This window comes from Bubalus bubalis, chromosome 2, assembly GCF_019923935.1.
Source record: "Bubalus bubalis isolate 160015118507 breed Murrah chromosome 2, NDDB_SH_1, whole genome shotgun sequence".
Classification (NCBI taxonomy): domain Eukaryota; kingdom Metazoa; phylum Chordata; class Mammalia; order Artiodactyla; family Bovidae; genus Bubalus; species Bubalus bubalis.
In genome coordinates, this window is record NC_059158.1 from 167,781,321 (window position 1) to 167,796,712 (window position 15,392).

A 15,392-nucleotide genomic window follows, 5' to 3' on the forward strand; every position below is an offset into this window, starting at 1 on the left:
AAGAGACTGGAGCCTCACCAAAGAGATTATCCTCGCAGTTTGAGAAACACTATTCCTATGAAAACCCGTGGAAAAAAGAGGTGTTTTACTTTGGACTTACGTTATAATAAAAGTTATGCCAAGTCAATTTTCATTTAAATTTGAGTTCTAACATTGGCTTGTGTTGTTTATTCAACACTCGCATAGTAAGAGTTCATATAGGCATGAGAGAGAGCTATTACTAATGAAATAATATGACAAACATAAGTACATTCTTCAAAATTTCCTTACTTTTATAAAAGAAAAAGGTAAAGCTGAGATTTTGCCATTTTGTAACATTACTAGGATGAATTTGTCATCAACATGCATTTTTATTAAATCACTAATACTATAACATTTGCTTGAATAATCTCAGTGCCTTTGCAATATGTTTACTTATTTTTCACAGGAATTCATGTGTCAAAAAAAAAAACCAAAGTCACTCCACTTTGGGTGGGTGGGCAGAGATGAAACTCAGCTCTGAAAGCACTGTTTCCTGTCATGGTTAATACCCCTGGTGCCGGGCATCCCAGCTAGCATCAGGCCTATCACTAACACGGGGCTTATTCTTTTTTTGTTCTTAGATTTGTTTATTTTTAAAGAGACTCGAAAGACTGCTTAAAGCTTTGAAAAGAAAGAATTACTAGACTCTTTATTCTAATTCGTGTAGCTATGGTCATCTTATGATTTAATCATTCAGTTCAACTGTAGATAGAAATAGATTAACCATTAAGGGCATTTAATCTGTACGTATACTGCCCAAACTGGTCATCAGTGTATGAAATACTTCCTACTCTGATTTTGCTGTTTATGAAACGTTGTTTATGAAAAGTCAAGTTTCTTAACTAATCTTTGAAACTTTTGAGAAAAAGTTTTCTTTTGGAAACAACCTGAAATCCAAATATGTTTTTGATGTTAACCTTTGATGAAATATCTTTATTAGCATTAATGAGGAGAAGACAATGGCACCCCACTCCAGTACTCTTGCCTGGAAAATCGCATGGACGGAGGAGCCTGGTGGGCTGCAGTCCATGGGGTCACTAAAAGTCAGACACGACTGAGCGACTTCACTTTCACTTTTCACTTTCATGCATTGGGGAAGGAAATGGCAATCCACTCCAGTGTTCTTGCCTGGAGAATCCCAGGGACGGGGGGAGCCTGGTGGGCTGCCGTCTGTGGGTTCGCAGAGTCGGACACAACTAAAGTGACTTAGCAGCAGCAGCAGCATTAATTAAGACTTAATTTTAATTTTATCTTTCTACATTAGTATGTTTCTTATTAAGTTACCATTGAGGACTGTGTATGGTTTTTTTCCACTTAGTACCATATTCTAATTTTATGATCGTAGAATCTTAGAATTGAAGGTGATCTTACAGATTTTTTAAAACTCAGTCTTCTGTGCATTCCAGCTGAAGAATGCTTTGCAGTTAATCTGAAAATAATTTATGCTTGATGACCTGATTTCCCATGTATGGACAGGAAACACTTGTACTTTTAGAATTTAGATAAACAATTCCTATTGCTTATTTCTGACAAAGTGAGTTTACTCCAAGGAAGCCTTCTTTCCTTTTGAAATCTGATGGGCAAAAATCCATCAAAGTTTTTTCATGAATTTGGATTCAGTTTGTTGGCATTTTTGCTCTAATATTATAATTCTAAGTAGTGATCATTATACTTTATATAACCCACTCCAGTACTCTTGTCTGGAGAATCCCAGGGACAGAGGAGCCTAGTGGGCTGCCATCTATGGTGTCTCACAGAGTCGGACACGTTTGAAGCGACGTAGCAGCAGCAGCATAGACTTTATATAGGTAGCTCATTTATATACTATTTCAAATTGGTATATGCAGTGTTCAGTTTAAGCCCCAGAATATGAAGACAAAAGCTTCAATTATGTCAGTAGATATTGTCCTGAATAGTCTTTTAAAACTTGGTTAAGTCAGTTTAGCTAGGTATGATGGTGTTGCTGTTAAGAACCGTGTCAGATGGGTGCCTGTTTATGTTGATGAAGAACTGGCCATTTTATTCCTGCCTCTGGTCACACTTTTCTAACATGAATTGAGTCTGTTTTCTTAGAAGGAGCAAAAACTTCAGGTATTCTCTGTGCTGCCTGAAGAGAATGTTGAGTACAAGCCTAGTACCTAGACTTGGAGTCCCAGATATACTGTTTCTTTTACTCTTTTTGGATAGCCAGTTTGGGTTCTGCCGAGTACCATGGATCAGTTGGTATTTATTGTTGTTGATAAGCTATATGTATTCCAGAAGATTCCTAGTCTGTGGACAGATGTTTCAGGTGACCATCCATGAGTCTGCATCTGAAAACTTGCATTTATCTTGAAACCATGAGGCTTCATTCATATGGTGAATCAGCCCTGACAGATTTTCTCAGTATGCCAATATTTGGCTTAAATCTCTCTTTAAGTAGTCTTTAGAAAACATGGTTTTCATGTATTTTGTACTTTTTGCTTTGGATCATCAAGACATTGAAAGTTATTCACAAAATTGTGGAGAAGATTTTGTTTTTAATTTTCTGGGACTCTGGGAATGATATTAGATGACAGTTACCCTTTAAAAAATTATCTTACTCATTTCTTGGTTCCCAAAAATATTAAGTAAGAAAAGATTACATGGATCAAAGTACAATCTTTTATCTTTCAGTTGTTCACTATCTTCTCCTTTTGGTATACACCTTCACTCTTTTGTATATAATATGCAAGGATGAGGCTTAGTCTAAGGTGTTCTTGCCCTGACACTGAGAAAAATTATTGAGCCCACATCCCATAGCTCTTATTGTAACAAAACATCCTATTGTAACAAATTGGATGCCAGGTCCTTAAATCAGTTAAATACCTCATATAACTTAAATCAGTTAAATACCTCATACCCCATAGCTCTCTTATTGTAGCAAAACATCTTATTGTAACAAATTAGATGCCAAGTCCTTAAATCAGTTAAATGCCTCATATTGCTGATCATGCTCTAAAATTAGTTCTCTGAAAATAAGAATCCAGATTAGAACTGTAAAATGTCTTCATTGAAATGTGCTTAGCTTTTAGGAGAAACTGTAAGTGGAACCAAAGACATTGTAAGTCTCAACTCACACATAAAAGAATGACCAAGATTATTGTCACTGAGAAACCAAAAAATGATCATTTAACCTACATCTGGATAATTTAAGAAGTATCCTTGCCTTTTCAGTGTATTCACAGAATTGTTCATTTAGCCAGGGAACGTACGCTTTAATTGAGTAATCAAAATGCTTTTTGTTAGCTTTCTGAAACTTTGGTTAATCTTTAAATTTACTCGTCATAAACTAATTGCTTCATTGTCTTTGTGAAGTATTTGAAATTGGCGTTTTCACGGAATCCCTTTCGTTTTATGCATGTAAACTTTGCCTGACACCTGTATCCTGAAATTCCCTATCTTACTCTTCTGATCATCCATCTGTAAGCTGCAGTGCCATGTGGTTTGTTAGAGGCTCGGGTTTACACTAAGAACGCTGTTTCTCCAGAGCCGGGGGTTACAGATGCTCTGCCGTAGTTCTCCTCCCTCTTAAAGTTGTCCTTTCACATTCAGTCTGTTTAATTTGATGCTTAAAGCCTCACAGTTACAGATGCTTCATGGTAGCTGGGTTTTAAAAAAACCACAGAAACAATTGAACATGTTTATTAACTTATTTGGCCTGACTCTTTTGGGGGAAAATGAAGGGTGGGGGAAATGGGCAAGAAAACTAAGCTAATTTTTAAAATATGGGTGTTTTGGGAAAATGTTGAGCTGGGGTTTTACAAAAATCTGACATGAGTGTTTTTCTCTTCGTTTGCTGTGCTTGTGTGAACAGCGTGACACCGTCGCCACCGCAGGTTCGGGTTTGCCCTCCCCGTATGCTACCTGAAGATGGAGCTAATCTTTCCTCTGCTCGTGGCATTTTGTCGCTTATCCAGTCTTCCACTCGTAGGGCTTACCAGCAGATCTTGGATGTGCTGGATGAAAATCGCAGGTGATTAGCCATCACTGACTCTTGTCAACTTTTCTGCATTATTTTTTGGCTCCTTATTAGTGGACTGTGGTGTCTTCCTTTTGTGTTTGCACCTTTGTCTCCTTCTCAGATGCAATGATTTAAAGAGCTTGCTTTGCTTTCTTTTAATTTGAAATTATTGTCCAAAATTCACATTTCAGAAGATTCTGTTAGCTTCTCTTCAGTCAAGGTATGGCGGGAGGGGGTGGGATACAGTTAATAACTATCTATACATGGGAAATATAGATTTTTTTTTTCCCCCAAGACCTTGCTGAGCTGTTCTAAGTACTTGATTCCATTTTGGATATGCTGAGGGGTACTTCTGGATCCAGTGTGGGATGTTGGGCTGAATTGTACTCATTTTTGTTAGTAAGTCTTTAATCATTTATGATACTAATGTGGTTGGATTAGTAAGCAAATCTGAGAAGATGATCAGTGTAGCTGCCAGGGCTTTTTTTTTTTTTCCTTTCCTCTTCACTAGAGATTTCTAAGCCTGTGCTAAAAATCCCAGGTGCTGTTGTCTTTTTATTAATAATACTGATTGTTCTCAGTTTGGATGGCGTGTCTCACTTTTGAATGTCTCCAGGTAAAATCACTAGTAGTATACCTAGAATTGTTCATTCAAATGAATTTTTTGCCATTATTTAAAATAGCTTTTTCTCCTTGCTTCATTAGTAGATAGTGTTTTAAAAAGATGAAATTTGAGAGCTTTTTGGCAGAATGTGAGGAAAGTACAGTCAATTTCACTTCAACTCTAAACATTTTATGTAGTAATAACTCTGTTGAATCAGTGCTTGAATTTGCATAATCATTTTATTAGGCTGTTAACTTTGCTTTTTGAAGAATTCCCAATAAATTAAGCAGGCCTTTCCAGTAAACCTTTCTTTCCTTTGGAACTGACATGTCTCGTGACTTGCTCTGAACCAACCTTTGCTTATTACCTGCTCTTGAGCCTCACACAAGCCCCAGGTGTTTCACCATCCTTGATGAACACCTGTCGTTCCACTGAACTAGGGTTCCTGACCCTTGCCAGAGTTCCCATACATGTGGGCCCAGGGACTTAAAGCCGTACTAGAAAGAGCGTAACAGAGAAAGCTCATGGCAGGGGCAAAATTGCATCAATGTGTACATGTATTCATGTATAGGTGTGGGTATGTGTGGGTGTATATATATACATATTATGAATATATATATGTGTGTATATATATCCCTCCCTAAGGGTTTAGAGTCCCTCTTACACTCTTTAAAGCTTCAAGGACTATATTAGATTATAAGAAGCATCATGGTTTAGAACAAAAAGCTTGGATTAAAGGGATTGGATTTATTCTTGGTCCACCACACTGAGTAATTAGCCACATGCTGACCTTGGACAAATTGCCTAGCTTCTCTGGGCCTTGTTTTCTTCATCTGTTAAAACTAATATTACCTAGTTTTCTGGATTCTTGTGAGGACTCTTCTTTCCTCCCCTGTCTTTATTTTAAGATATAAAGATGGCCTCAAATTTTTTGTTTAGTGTCATGAGAGATACTTAAAAAGTTATTGAATATAAAGTACCTGGCACTTGACTAGTATTTCCAAATGCCTGTTTTCTTCTCCCTCCCTAACATAGATTTATTCTTTACCAGGTGTCCTCTTTAACTTTTTAATTGTAATAGGTCCTTAGAAGAGGCTAGATTATTAGGTCAAATTCTATTATATCAAATGCTATTACAGTGAAAATATATGAATGGGAAAGATGTTTTATAAATCCTATATAGATGACAAAGATCCGTCCCCCTGCATACACACAGCTCAGTGCAGTATATGGAAAAATAGTTGGATTTTTTTTTAATCCATAATGGAACAGTTTTGCCTTAAATTCAAAAGTATAAAATAAGAAATTTTATTAATTGTAAAATTTGCTTTATATTCTTTTATTTATGAAAAATTATTTTGAGCTATAAGTGATTTTTTTTTAATTGAAATAAATTGATAATTTTAAAATTCCCTTTTCTGGGAAGGAAGTATTTTTCTTATTCACTTAAGTGAGATTTTTAAAAAATTCATAAAGTAGTTGTGGTAATAATTCTTTGTTCCTGTATGTATACCTTGGAACCTGGAAGAGTGGATTATCATTAGTATTATTGGTTGCTTTCAACTTGAAAGGTTTTTTTTCCCCCAATGTATTTACTAATCTAAGTGTTATGCAAGATTTAATCAGAGTTGTAGATGTCAAATTAGTTTTTATTTCTACTAGGAGAACTGTCTAGCTTGACTTATCAGATACAAGAAATAGGAATGTGAAATTTGGATAATGTTCTACTTGCATGACTATTAAATAATATTGCATATAAAGTTTGAAGTACTTTTATGTTTCTTGCTCTGTACATCTTTTTTTTCTTTCCTGTTTTTTATTCCTGGCTGTTATGCTAATGCAGTGTCTTATCTTTGGTCTTAAGCCATCGCATTAGATACATTTAATAAAATTAGAACTGTTTGACAGAAAGAATGAAAAAAACCTTTCTGCCTGTTTTATTATCATAAAATAATGCATTTTTGCAGTTGCTTGGCATAAGAACTATTTTTAGTTTATACTCAGGGTCACTGTTAAAAGGTTTGTGTATTTTGTTTTTGTTTTCTCGTCTTGAGAACTTATATGACCCAAAACCAAGTTCAACGTGAAAACAAAGTTAAATTCTAGGTATACATTAGAAAAGTTTACTTACATAGGTCAGTGCTGTGCATTTGGAAAACTGAGGTAGAAGAAAAAAAATTTACCAAAACATCTGAAATAGCAAGTACCAGGTGTGTTCTTTGGATTTAAAAATGCTGTTTAGTCCTTGCTAGTTAGGAAATGCTCACATCTCCTGACACCTTCTAGAGCTCTGTATCTCACTCTCCAATACAAAATATTAATGTTTAAAAAAAGGAACTTAGTACCTCTGAAAGAACACTATTTAAGTACTCAGATTAGTCATGCTAAGCATGCTTAAGTTTTATACTTGAGGGACTTCCCTGACAGTCCAGTAATTAAGACTCCACTCTTGACTTACAGCTGCTGGGGACATAGGTTCGAGCCCTGGTCAAGGAACTAATATCCCACATATTGCTCAAGCACAGTCCAAAAAAAGAAGGGGCTTGATTATTTCTGGCTTTGATTCAATAGAAAAAGAAGCCAATCTGTAAATAATTTATATTTTTTGCAAGTATCCATGTAAATACATTACTTGGAAAACCTAGAAATGCAGAGTTGCAGTTGAGACAGTATCTGTTATTTATAATTTATCTTTTTTAAAAAAACATGTAATTCCTGGTACATCTACCTTGCTTACTTACTGTAGCAGTTTCCATGTTGTTGTTGTTGTTGTTGTTGTTTTTTAGCAAAAAACATTCTACTAAGACCATTTATTTACTTAAAAATGTTGATATACAAGTTAATACTGGAAGAGTCTTGAATCTCATTCCCTTTTACCACTTTAATTACAAAACATATTTTCAAACCTAAAAAGATATTTTAATATATTAAATCTTATTTTCAAACTTAAAATGATTCTTTAATGTATTAAGTCATATTTACAGTAGAAAGTGGTACTTGAATAAAGTTTCTAACTTTGCCAAACACCTGTCTAATTTACTTTTATATTATATGTGTCAATTGCCAGTGTGAGAAGACAAAATGAAATACGTTGTGGAAGGTAAAGACTATTATTTTCTGGCTCTGCATTATAAAAGGGAAATCTCTGCGGTGGAATGTGTTGGATGTGGCAGATCCTTTTGAGCATATGCTTGAATGTTTTAAAAAAGCTTTAGGTAGCACACAGCAGTGGCTTCACTTTTAACCTTTCTCACATTAATGTGATATAGGATCGGAAAGTAACTTTTCCTGATGTCACAGAATAAATGAATTAGTAGGATGGGGTGAGTTAAAAAACCTGCCTCAAGCATTATGATTTCTTACCGTTCTTTAGCCAACAAAGTATCTGACTCAAAAGTCCCTTCCCCTCTAGGTTCTATAAATTTCTTTAAGCACCAGTAGTGCCTTTAGGAAACATACAACCTAAGCATGAAGATTTTCTCTTATAAACTGATTTGACATAAAATAGTGGTCTATATTGTAACAAAAATTCTACAGCTGTGCAACTTACAGAAAAAAAAGTAGTAGCATTTGGTGTTTCCTCTAAGAATTGTGTTGATACTTAAATTCAGGTAAAACCTGATCAGCCTGTAGGGAATGAGACAATTCAAAATAAAATAATTCTTCAAATCCTTAATGTGGCTTCTGCACCCCAACCTCCTTTCTCTGGTTATAAGTATTGCTGATTACTTTTGGGGGAGTTGACCAGTGACCACATAGAGCCTTTGTTTCCTGATTTAAAAAGTAAAATTTATTGAAAAGGTTACCTCTTACCGGTAGAGAACTAATTGTCCTCTAGAATCAAAGTGTGTACTCAGTGAAAATCCCCACAAAGTTTTGCAGTGCGCCTTAGTCTTCGTTTCCAGCAGCCCTGTATGTCACTCCTGGTTGCCTCTCGGGATCAGACGCACACATTCAGTTGCACTTCCTGTGATGTGCTGTATTATGCCTCGAGACCTGTCCCCGACCTCCTCAGCTCCAGAACTGAACTCCAATTCTGCTCTTGGGAGCTGAGCGTTTGTGTGAGACCCGGCTGTATTAAGATATGAGGCACTAAGCAAAATTAATGAGGTGGAGGCAAGGAATTGTGGGAAGTGGGAGTCACTTCAGATTTTTAGCTTTCGAGATAGCTGTTGATACCAGATGAGCAGCCATTACCATGCAGGTCTACTAACCAGTTCTTGACATACTTCTAAAGTTGCTGATGGTTTTTTTTTTTTTCCAACTCAAAGAGAGGAGTTACACGTTTGGAACAGAATTAGTAGGATGTCAAGTATGAGCACCAAAAAATTATTTTATATGTTGGTGCTATTTTGTTACGAAAATAAGAGGTTCCCTTTGTTTTCTAACTCATTGTAAAATGCTCAATTCATGAAAGTCATAACATGGAGGACAGCGAGACAAAGATACGTCAAGTATTTGAAATATATTGTATTGAAACATACAATATAATCCTATTTGACATTTATTTGTCTTATTTTTGCTTTTATTTTATTACTCTCTGTTTCCTGATTCTGTCTTGTGCCTTCTCCTGCAAAAACCTGCCTTAGACCTGTGTTGCGTGGTGGGTCTGCTGCCGCCACTTCTAATCCTCATCATGACAACGTCAGGTAAACTCTGAGACTTTGTAATTACCAGGGTGAACAGTTGGTTGAATGTGTTTTATTTTGCCGGATGTAATGCATGCAGTAGCCACGCCTTTAGATTATAGCTTTAACTTCTAGAGTTTTCTGTAGGTGGACCCCCTGCTTTTCTCTAAGAACAGTCTAATCATTTGTGACATTTGGCCAAGAAAGTATAAAGAAAAAGTTATAATACATTACCACGTGAACATCTAAGACAGTGTATTTAAACACAGTTTTAATGGACGATCATACTAGTACACAGAAAAAAAGAATCTTAAACCTTGCTTTATGTGCATTATGTTAATTGTTGCCCGAGGTTCTGTCCAGCATTTCCTTTGTAGTTGTTAAGTGTCTATAATGTCACTTCATCACTTTCACTGTATAGATAAACTTGTCTGTAAAGCAGCATTTTAAATTGGGGAAATTAGGATTGACAGCCTGAGAAGTTAAATGTTTAGAAAGAGAATTTAGTTTTTAAGCATTTTTGTCATCTGTTGATGAAGCTTTTCTCTCTTATTTTGTTGCTTTCACTTTGAGTTATGCTTAGCCTAAAGTAGGTATTTCTTCCTGTTGTGCACAAGGACAGATAGAATGGCACATACTAATACTTAAGGTTCTCAAGTACCCAAAATCTCATTTCCCAAGTTGTATGGTTAGAAAAAAAATGGTTGATACAATAATGATACCATTACTTTAATTTTTTCAGAGCCAATTTCATTTTAAGCAAAATCTGCAGCAGTAGATTTCAAACTGGCAGCATTATTTCAATGATGAGAGGAAGCAAGCTGGCACCATTCATCTTCAGGCAGAAGAGGGAAGCATGGGTTTCTCATTAATACTAAATTCTGATTGAAAAATTGAAAAATATGTCCTTAGGAGTCCCATTCCACTCAACTGACTAGTTTATTTTTACATTATTAACAAGTTTTTCCTTGTACATGTCTCATAAATTTGTGATCCTTTTATTTTTCTGTTATTTTCAGCCAGTGATCTGACTTAGAATTTCTTACAGATATTTTAGGTCTGATAAATACATGTTTGGGTTAAAACACACATGTTTTAAGTTGAATTATACAGGTAGAGGCTTTTGCATATCCTTAGATTTCTTAGCAAATGAAGATTTCCTTTACAGATATTTATAGATATTTAAAACTATAGTTAGTTCAGAATGTAAGTTGTGGGGAGTTCCTTTCAGTTACAGTTCATTTCTCTGCATTCAGTCTGGGTCCGTTTACCTTTGAAGCAGTTGCTTCTGTTGTTTGATTCCCCCCCCCCCAATTATTTATTCTCATATATGACCTCACAGAAATAGAAAACTTTTATTTTGAGGATAAAGTGTAGAGAAGAGGAGTCTTCAGCCTTTATTTTTTTTCCACTAACCATTTAATAATTCTGCTTAATGTTAAGAGGAATTCAGATGTTTGTAAACCCATAGTTCTAGCACCTACTGACTTGGTAGCTTACTTCTCTACCCAGTGCAGTTATTCTCAGTATTCCAGTATGTTTGCTCTATTCTCATGACGCAAAGGGCAGATCACCTACTGACTTGGTGGCTTACTTCTCTACCTGATGCAGTTACTGTCAGTATTCCAGTATATTTGCTCTATTCCCCCATAAAGGAAAGGGCAGATTAGGAGAAAGTAAGTTAACTTAGCCATAAAAGGAGTATTTAGAGATCATTCTAGGTTATCTGAAGTCAGTACACACCAAGTGTCATTGACACCACAACCTATATAATTCTAACCAGTGTTCAGAGTGATGGCACTGCAGGATTGTAAAATTAAAAATTGTTTCACATTATTTATTAAAGTGTTTTTGAATTATATTCAGTAGCATTTATAGCAAAAGGATTTTCTAAATAGACTTGTCTTTAATATGTCTGAATGAAAAATATAATTCTCTTCATACTCCTTTGTACCCCTTTGTATGGTAATGTGCTTTTTGTTATGGGGACTTGCTTAAAGTATTAAAAACATGATGTATGTGCCAACTCTAGATTACATAGGAGTAACTTTTAAATATGATTTATTTATAATCTGCTCATTCAGAAAAGTTAATGAACTGTTTTATTGAACTAGCCATACAGAATTAAATAGACTGTACATGTGTGAAGTGAATTATCAGGTATGTAAATTGTATCTTAAAATATATTTTAAAAGTGGAAGTCGAGGCAAAGAGGAATAATAGCATTTGTATGTTTCTCAGTAGTTGATTGTCACTTATTTAAAAATCATTGCCCCTTTAGAAGTAACTGCATTTGAACAAGAAGAACTTTTTAATGTTTTCTCGAGAGTTTGTCTTAGTGGCCTTCCAGCATTATTTTATACACAGCTCCTTAATTACGGTACTTAAATTCTGGATCTGAATGTAGTGGCAAAGTGTGTTCAGGTTATTTTAGAACTGCTTCTCTGGAGATACAGGAGAGATTAGATAATTGGAAATAAGTGAAGAGTAGAAATGGCAAGAGGGGAAGTAGAAGAGAAGAGATGGAGAAATAAAAAATGATCAGTCTTACGCTTTTAGCTGGAGTTTGTTTACTTTGTGTTCCCTGCCAGTGAGTCTCAGCAGGGACTTCTGAGCAGATTGACAGCTCTCAGATCTTTTCAACCAGGTATCCTTTTTTAACACTGCAAATCTCTCTGAGTTGAAGTGTCTACTTATTTATGTCCTTAGTCAGGGTTTCTTCTCTTTCTCTGACCTTCAAGACACTTTCTCAGGATTCTAGATAGTTGTTCCCTTAAGCTCTTCTCTTTATTAATACCCATTCAGATTGATAAATGTTTTAATAATTTGTACTGTTAAATACCAGTCTTTATAACAGTCCTCTGAACATTACATAATATGTTATGTGACTTGCAAGGTACTTTTAGTTCTGTTCTAATATTAAATCATGTTTTATTTCTCAGGTATGGCATTTCAAATATAGATGCAATGATTGAAGGAACTTCAGAAGACATGACAGTTGTAGATGCAGCTTCATTAAGACGACAGGTATTTAATGTACCAAACAGCATGTGACCCTAAATTCCATTCATGTTACATGTAAAGTGGTAGTTCCTAACATTTTATCCATTTTATCAGTTTTCTCTCCATTGTAACCCATGAATTAAAATACTTTCTCTATCAAACTATTTATTAAACTGTAATTGATATTCCCATTTTGATTAAAGATATATTAAATCATAGTTTACAGGTTTTCATCATCATAAAACAGTATTACCAAAATGGATTGATGTAATTCTAGCCAGCAGCACAGGGTATTAACATTTTAAGCATATCAATACAGCTGTATATTGCTCTGAAGCTGGGATAACCCTTCAGAGTTGGAGCAAGGAACCTGGGCCTTTAACGCCATCACAAACCAGTTGTGGGATGCACACTGTCTTCATAAGGGAGCGTGAACTTGGAAGACAGTTGTTCGGCCCAGGGCTGCTCATAATAAGGACCAACAGCCAGGAACAGTGCTGTTGACCAGTGACACTCCTGGCGGGTGGAGAATTAGCATTTTAGTCCTGAAGGGCCTGGGTGGCAAATCACAGGGCCCACTCCAGTAGGTTAATACATGGGGCCCTCTGAGTAACTTAGAGAAAGCATAAAGCAGTTAAAGCGGGTTAAATAGGAAAAACTGAAGCTGAGTGACAGAAGCTCTTAAGAGAATTTAATGAATTTAAGCTGTCATGGGTAACATTTTTTTCCTTATATACAACTTTCTTTTTGGGCGCCGAATAAAACTTCTCATGTTTGTAATAATTCTTTTGAGAAATTAAACTACTTAATAAGAATCTGAATGAATCATGCATTAAAGCTTCTATTCGTTTTTTGATGTTGTTTTTCACTCAGATAATCAAACTAAATAGACGTCTACAACTTCTGGAAGAGGAGAACAAAGAACGGGCTAAAAGAGAAATGGTCATGTATTCAATTACTGTAGCATTCTGGCTGCTTAATAGCTGGCTCTGGTTTCGCCGCTAGAGGTAACCTCAGCTCTCAGAAATATTGTCTCAACAGCTGGAAATATAAAGAATTTGCAAACTTCTTTGTTTTCTGTCTTTGCATTGTATGCCGTTTCACAGTCCACGCCCTGAAAATGTATTTCTCCCAGAAAGGAGGGGGAAGGACTTACATTTGCAGAAGTAAAGGTATATTCTGTCACTTGACTGTATTTACTTTTAACCAGTCCCGCCATAACACCTACTTAAAATTCACACTTTGCATGTTTTGTAAATAGGATCTAGTTGGTTTTTTTTTTTTAAGGAATTTTTTTTTTTGCCTCTTCAGTCTGCACCACTAATTCTGAGTGTGAGAAAGTGTATAGAAAATGGGTTTAGCAAAATGTCTGTAAAGGAAAAATAGTACTTCATTTTGTCCTATTTGTAGTGATTTCTCAAACCCTATTAGATTAAACAATTTAGTTAATAGATATTTTTGCATCCACATTCCAACATTAACACTACTGAAGTCCTGGTCTGGTGTCAGATTTAATAAAATCAAGCCACCCCATGTTTCATGATCACCTCCAATATAATAATTCCTAACATTTTCAGCGGTTTATCTAAAATGTGGGCAAAAATGTGCATTTTTATTTTTATTTTGCAGATGGTTTTCTATAAAGTACATTTTTACTAAGTCTGTGTGTGAATGATTTAAAAAACTACAGAATAAGGTACAAATGTGGTGTATTTAATAAACTGTGAACCAAAGCTGGATTTGTCTGTTGAAAGATTTTATTTCATCATATTGTGCTGTGTGCTATATTCCATGGCATATTTCTTTATATGCACCTAAGTCTTCCCATGTCTGGAGCGACTAGTACAGTTAATGACATGGCAGGTAGCTAGTCAGATCTTCGTCCTGGTAGTGGTAGACACTGGTTTTGTTACAGCTGTTTTTCTAATATGTAGTGTCTATAAAGTGATTCAGATAGAAACACCGTCAGTTCTGTTGCTTTTTCCTTTGTGTTTAGCTGATGTTCTAAATTTCATGAGATTAAAAGCATCAAGGAAACCAAGTGCTGGGAGCCTTTAGTTTCCAAACTGTTTTTTTTCCTTTTTTTTTTTTGGTTCAGAAATGGATAGAATTTTACTTAGGTACAGCATTCGCCATACATCTTCAGTATCTTTCTACCAAGGCAGTGAGTTTTGAGAAAGGCAATTAGGGGAAATTCCTTAAAGGTGTATTCAACTGTTCTTTTCTTGCTTCTTCCATGTCCTTCAAAAAATACTTGGAGAAGGGATTCTTTTCTTTAATTCTTAGGGTTTATCATGAGTTTGGTGACAGTTGTTTTTTTACCCATGAAAGTCTTCTGACTTTCATATTAATAATATCCTTGTGATATCATTCATTATAGCAATTCTCTTTATATGTATATCTCAAGGTAATTTCTGTGAATAATTGAAACTACAAAAATGATTTAAAAAACAGGATGGTCTAGAAATACATCTTAGATATTCAAGCTGAATCTCAAAGTAAATAAAGATGTGATTTCAACAAGCAGAGAATGAACAAAAGATTTCAGATGCAGGAAGCAGTGGGAGAAAAGGATACAGTTAGGGCCAGTAACCCATTGTTCAGCCTCCCAGGCTCACCAGGGCCATAACGGCTAAGTAGCAAGTACAAGTGTAGCAAGTGTGTTGTGCCACTACTTTCGGAACTCTATTTAAAGGTGGGATTTTTTTTTCACTTCTCAGAATATTTGTTAAAGCATTTGCTGGTTATTTACATTTGGGAGATGATTTTATGAAAATATATTTGCAAGAGAATTTTCCTTCCTTTCCTGCATAAATGTCTGTTATCCAGCTTCTTAATTATATTTGTCATTGAATTTGAACTTTTCTGGCCTCAAGTTTGGAAAAATTTAATTACTGTAACTGTTCTTTTACTTACAGTTTATATCAATAAGCAGACAGTCCCATGTGCCCAGCAGTGGCTTCAGCAAATACACCACCACAAGCCCCACTGATTGATGGAGGAGGAGGGAAATAAGGCTCATTAATGAATTAGAGGATTATAAAAATATCTTATGAAGAAGGATCTTGAGATATTTGCTGAAGAATAGGGAGAAACTGTTTCAGATCGTAGATACAGTAAAAAAAAAAAAAAATTCCAAAATGAGATTGAACAT

At 35.3% G+C, this 15,392-nt stretch overlaps 1 protein-coding gene across 11 annotated transcripts in view; it reads left to right on the forward strand.

Moving 5' to 3' along the window:
• MFF (mitochondrial fission factor) overlaps window positions 1–13,307 on the forward strand; it is a 28,424-nt gene extending 15,117 nt beyond the window's left edge. For 4 of the 11 annotated variants that reach the window (XM_006047117.3, XM_006047121.3, XM_006047120.3 and 1 more), the window contains 5 exons: window positions 3,857–4,015; window positions 7,675–7,707; window positions 9,197–9,256; window positions 12,178–12,262; window positions 13,112–13,307. In XM_006047117.3, coding sequence (XP_006047179.1) covers window positions 3,857–4,015; window positions 7,675–7,707; window positions 9,197–9,256; window positions 12,178–12,262; window positions 13,112–13,243 — 469 coding nt within the window. In that variant the 3' untranslated portion in view covers window positions 13,244–13,307. The remainder of the gene's footprint in view (window positions 1–3,856; window positions 4,016–7,674; window positions 7,708–9,196; window positions 9,257–12,177; window positions 12,263–13,111) is intronic. The other 7 variants (XM_006047118.3, XM_025262187.2, XM_025262181.2 and 4 more) reach the window with 4 other exon arrangements.
• Window positions 13,308–15,392: the final 2,085 nt, after the last annotated feature.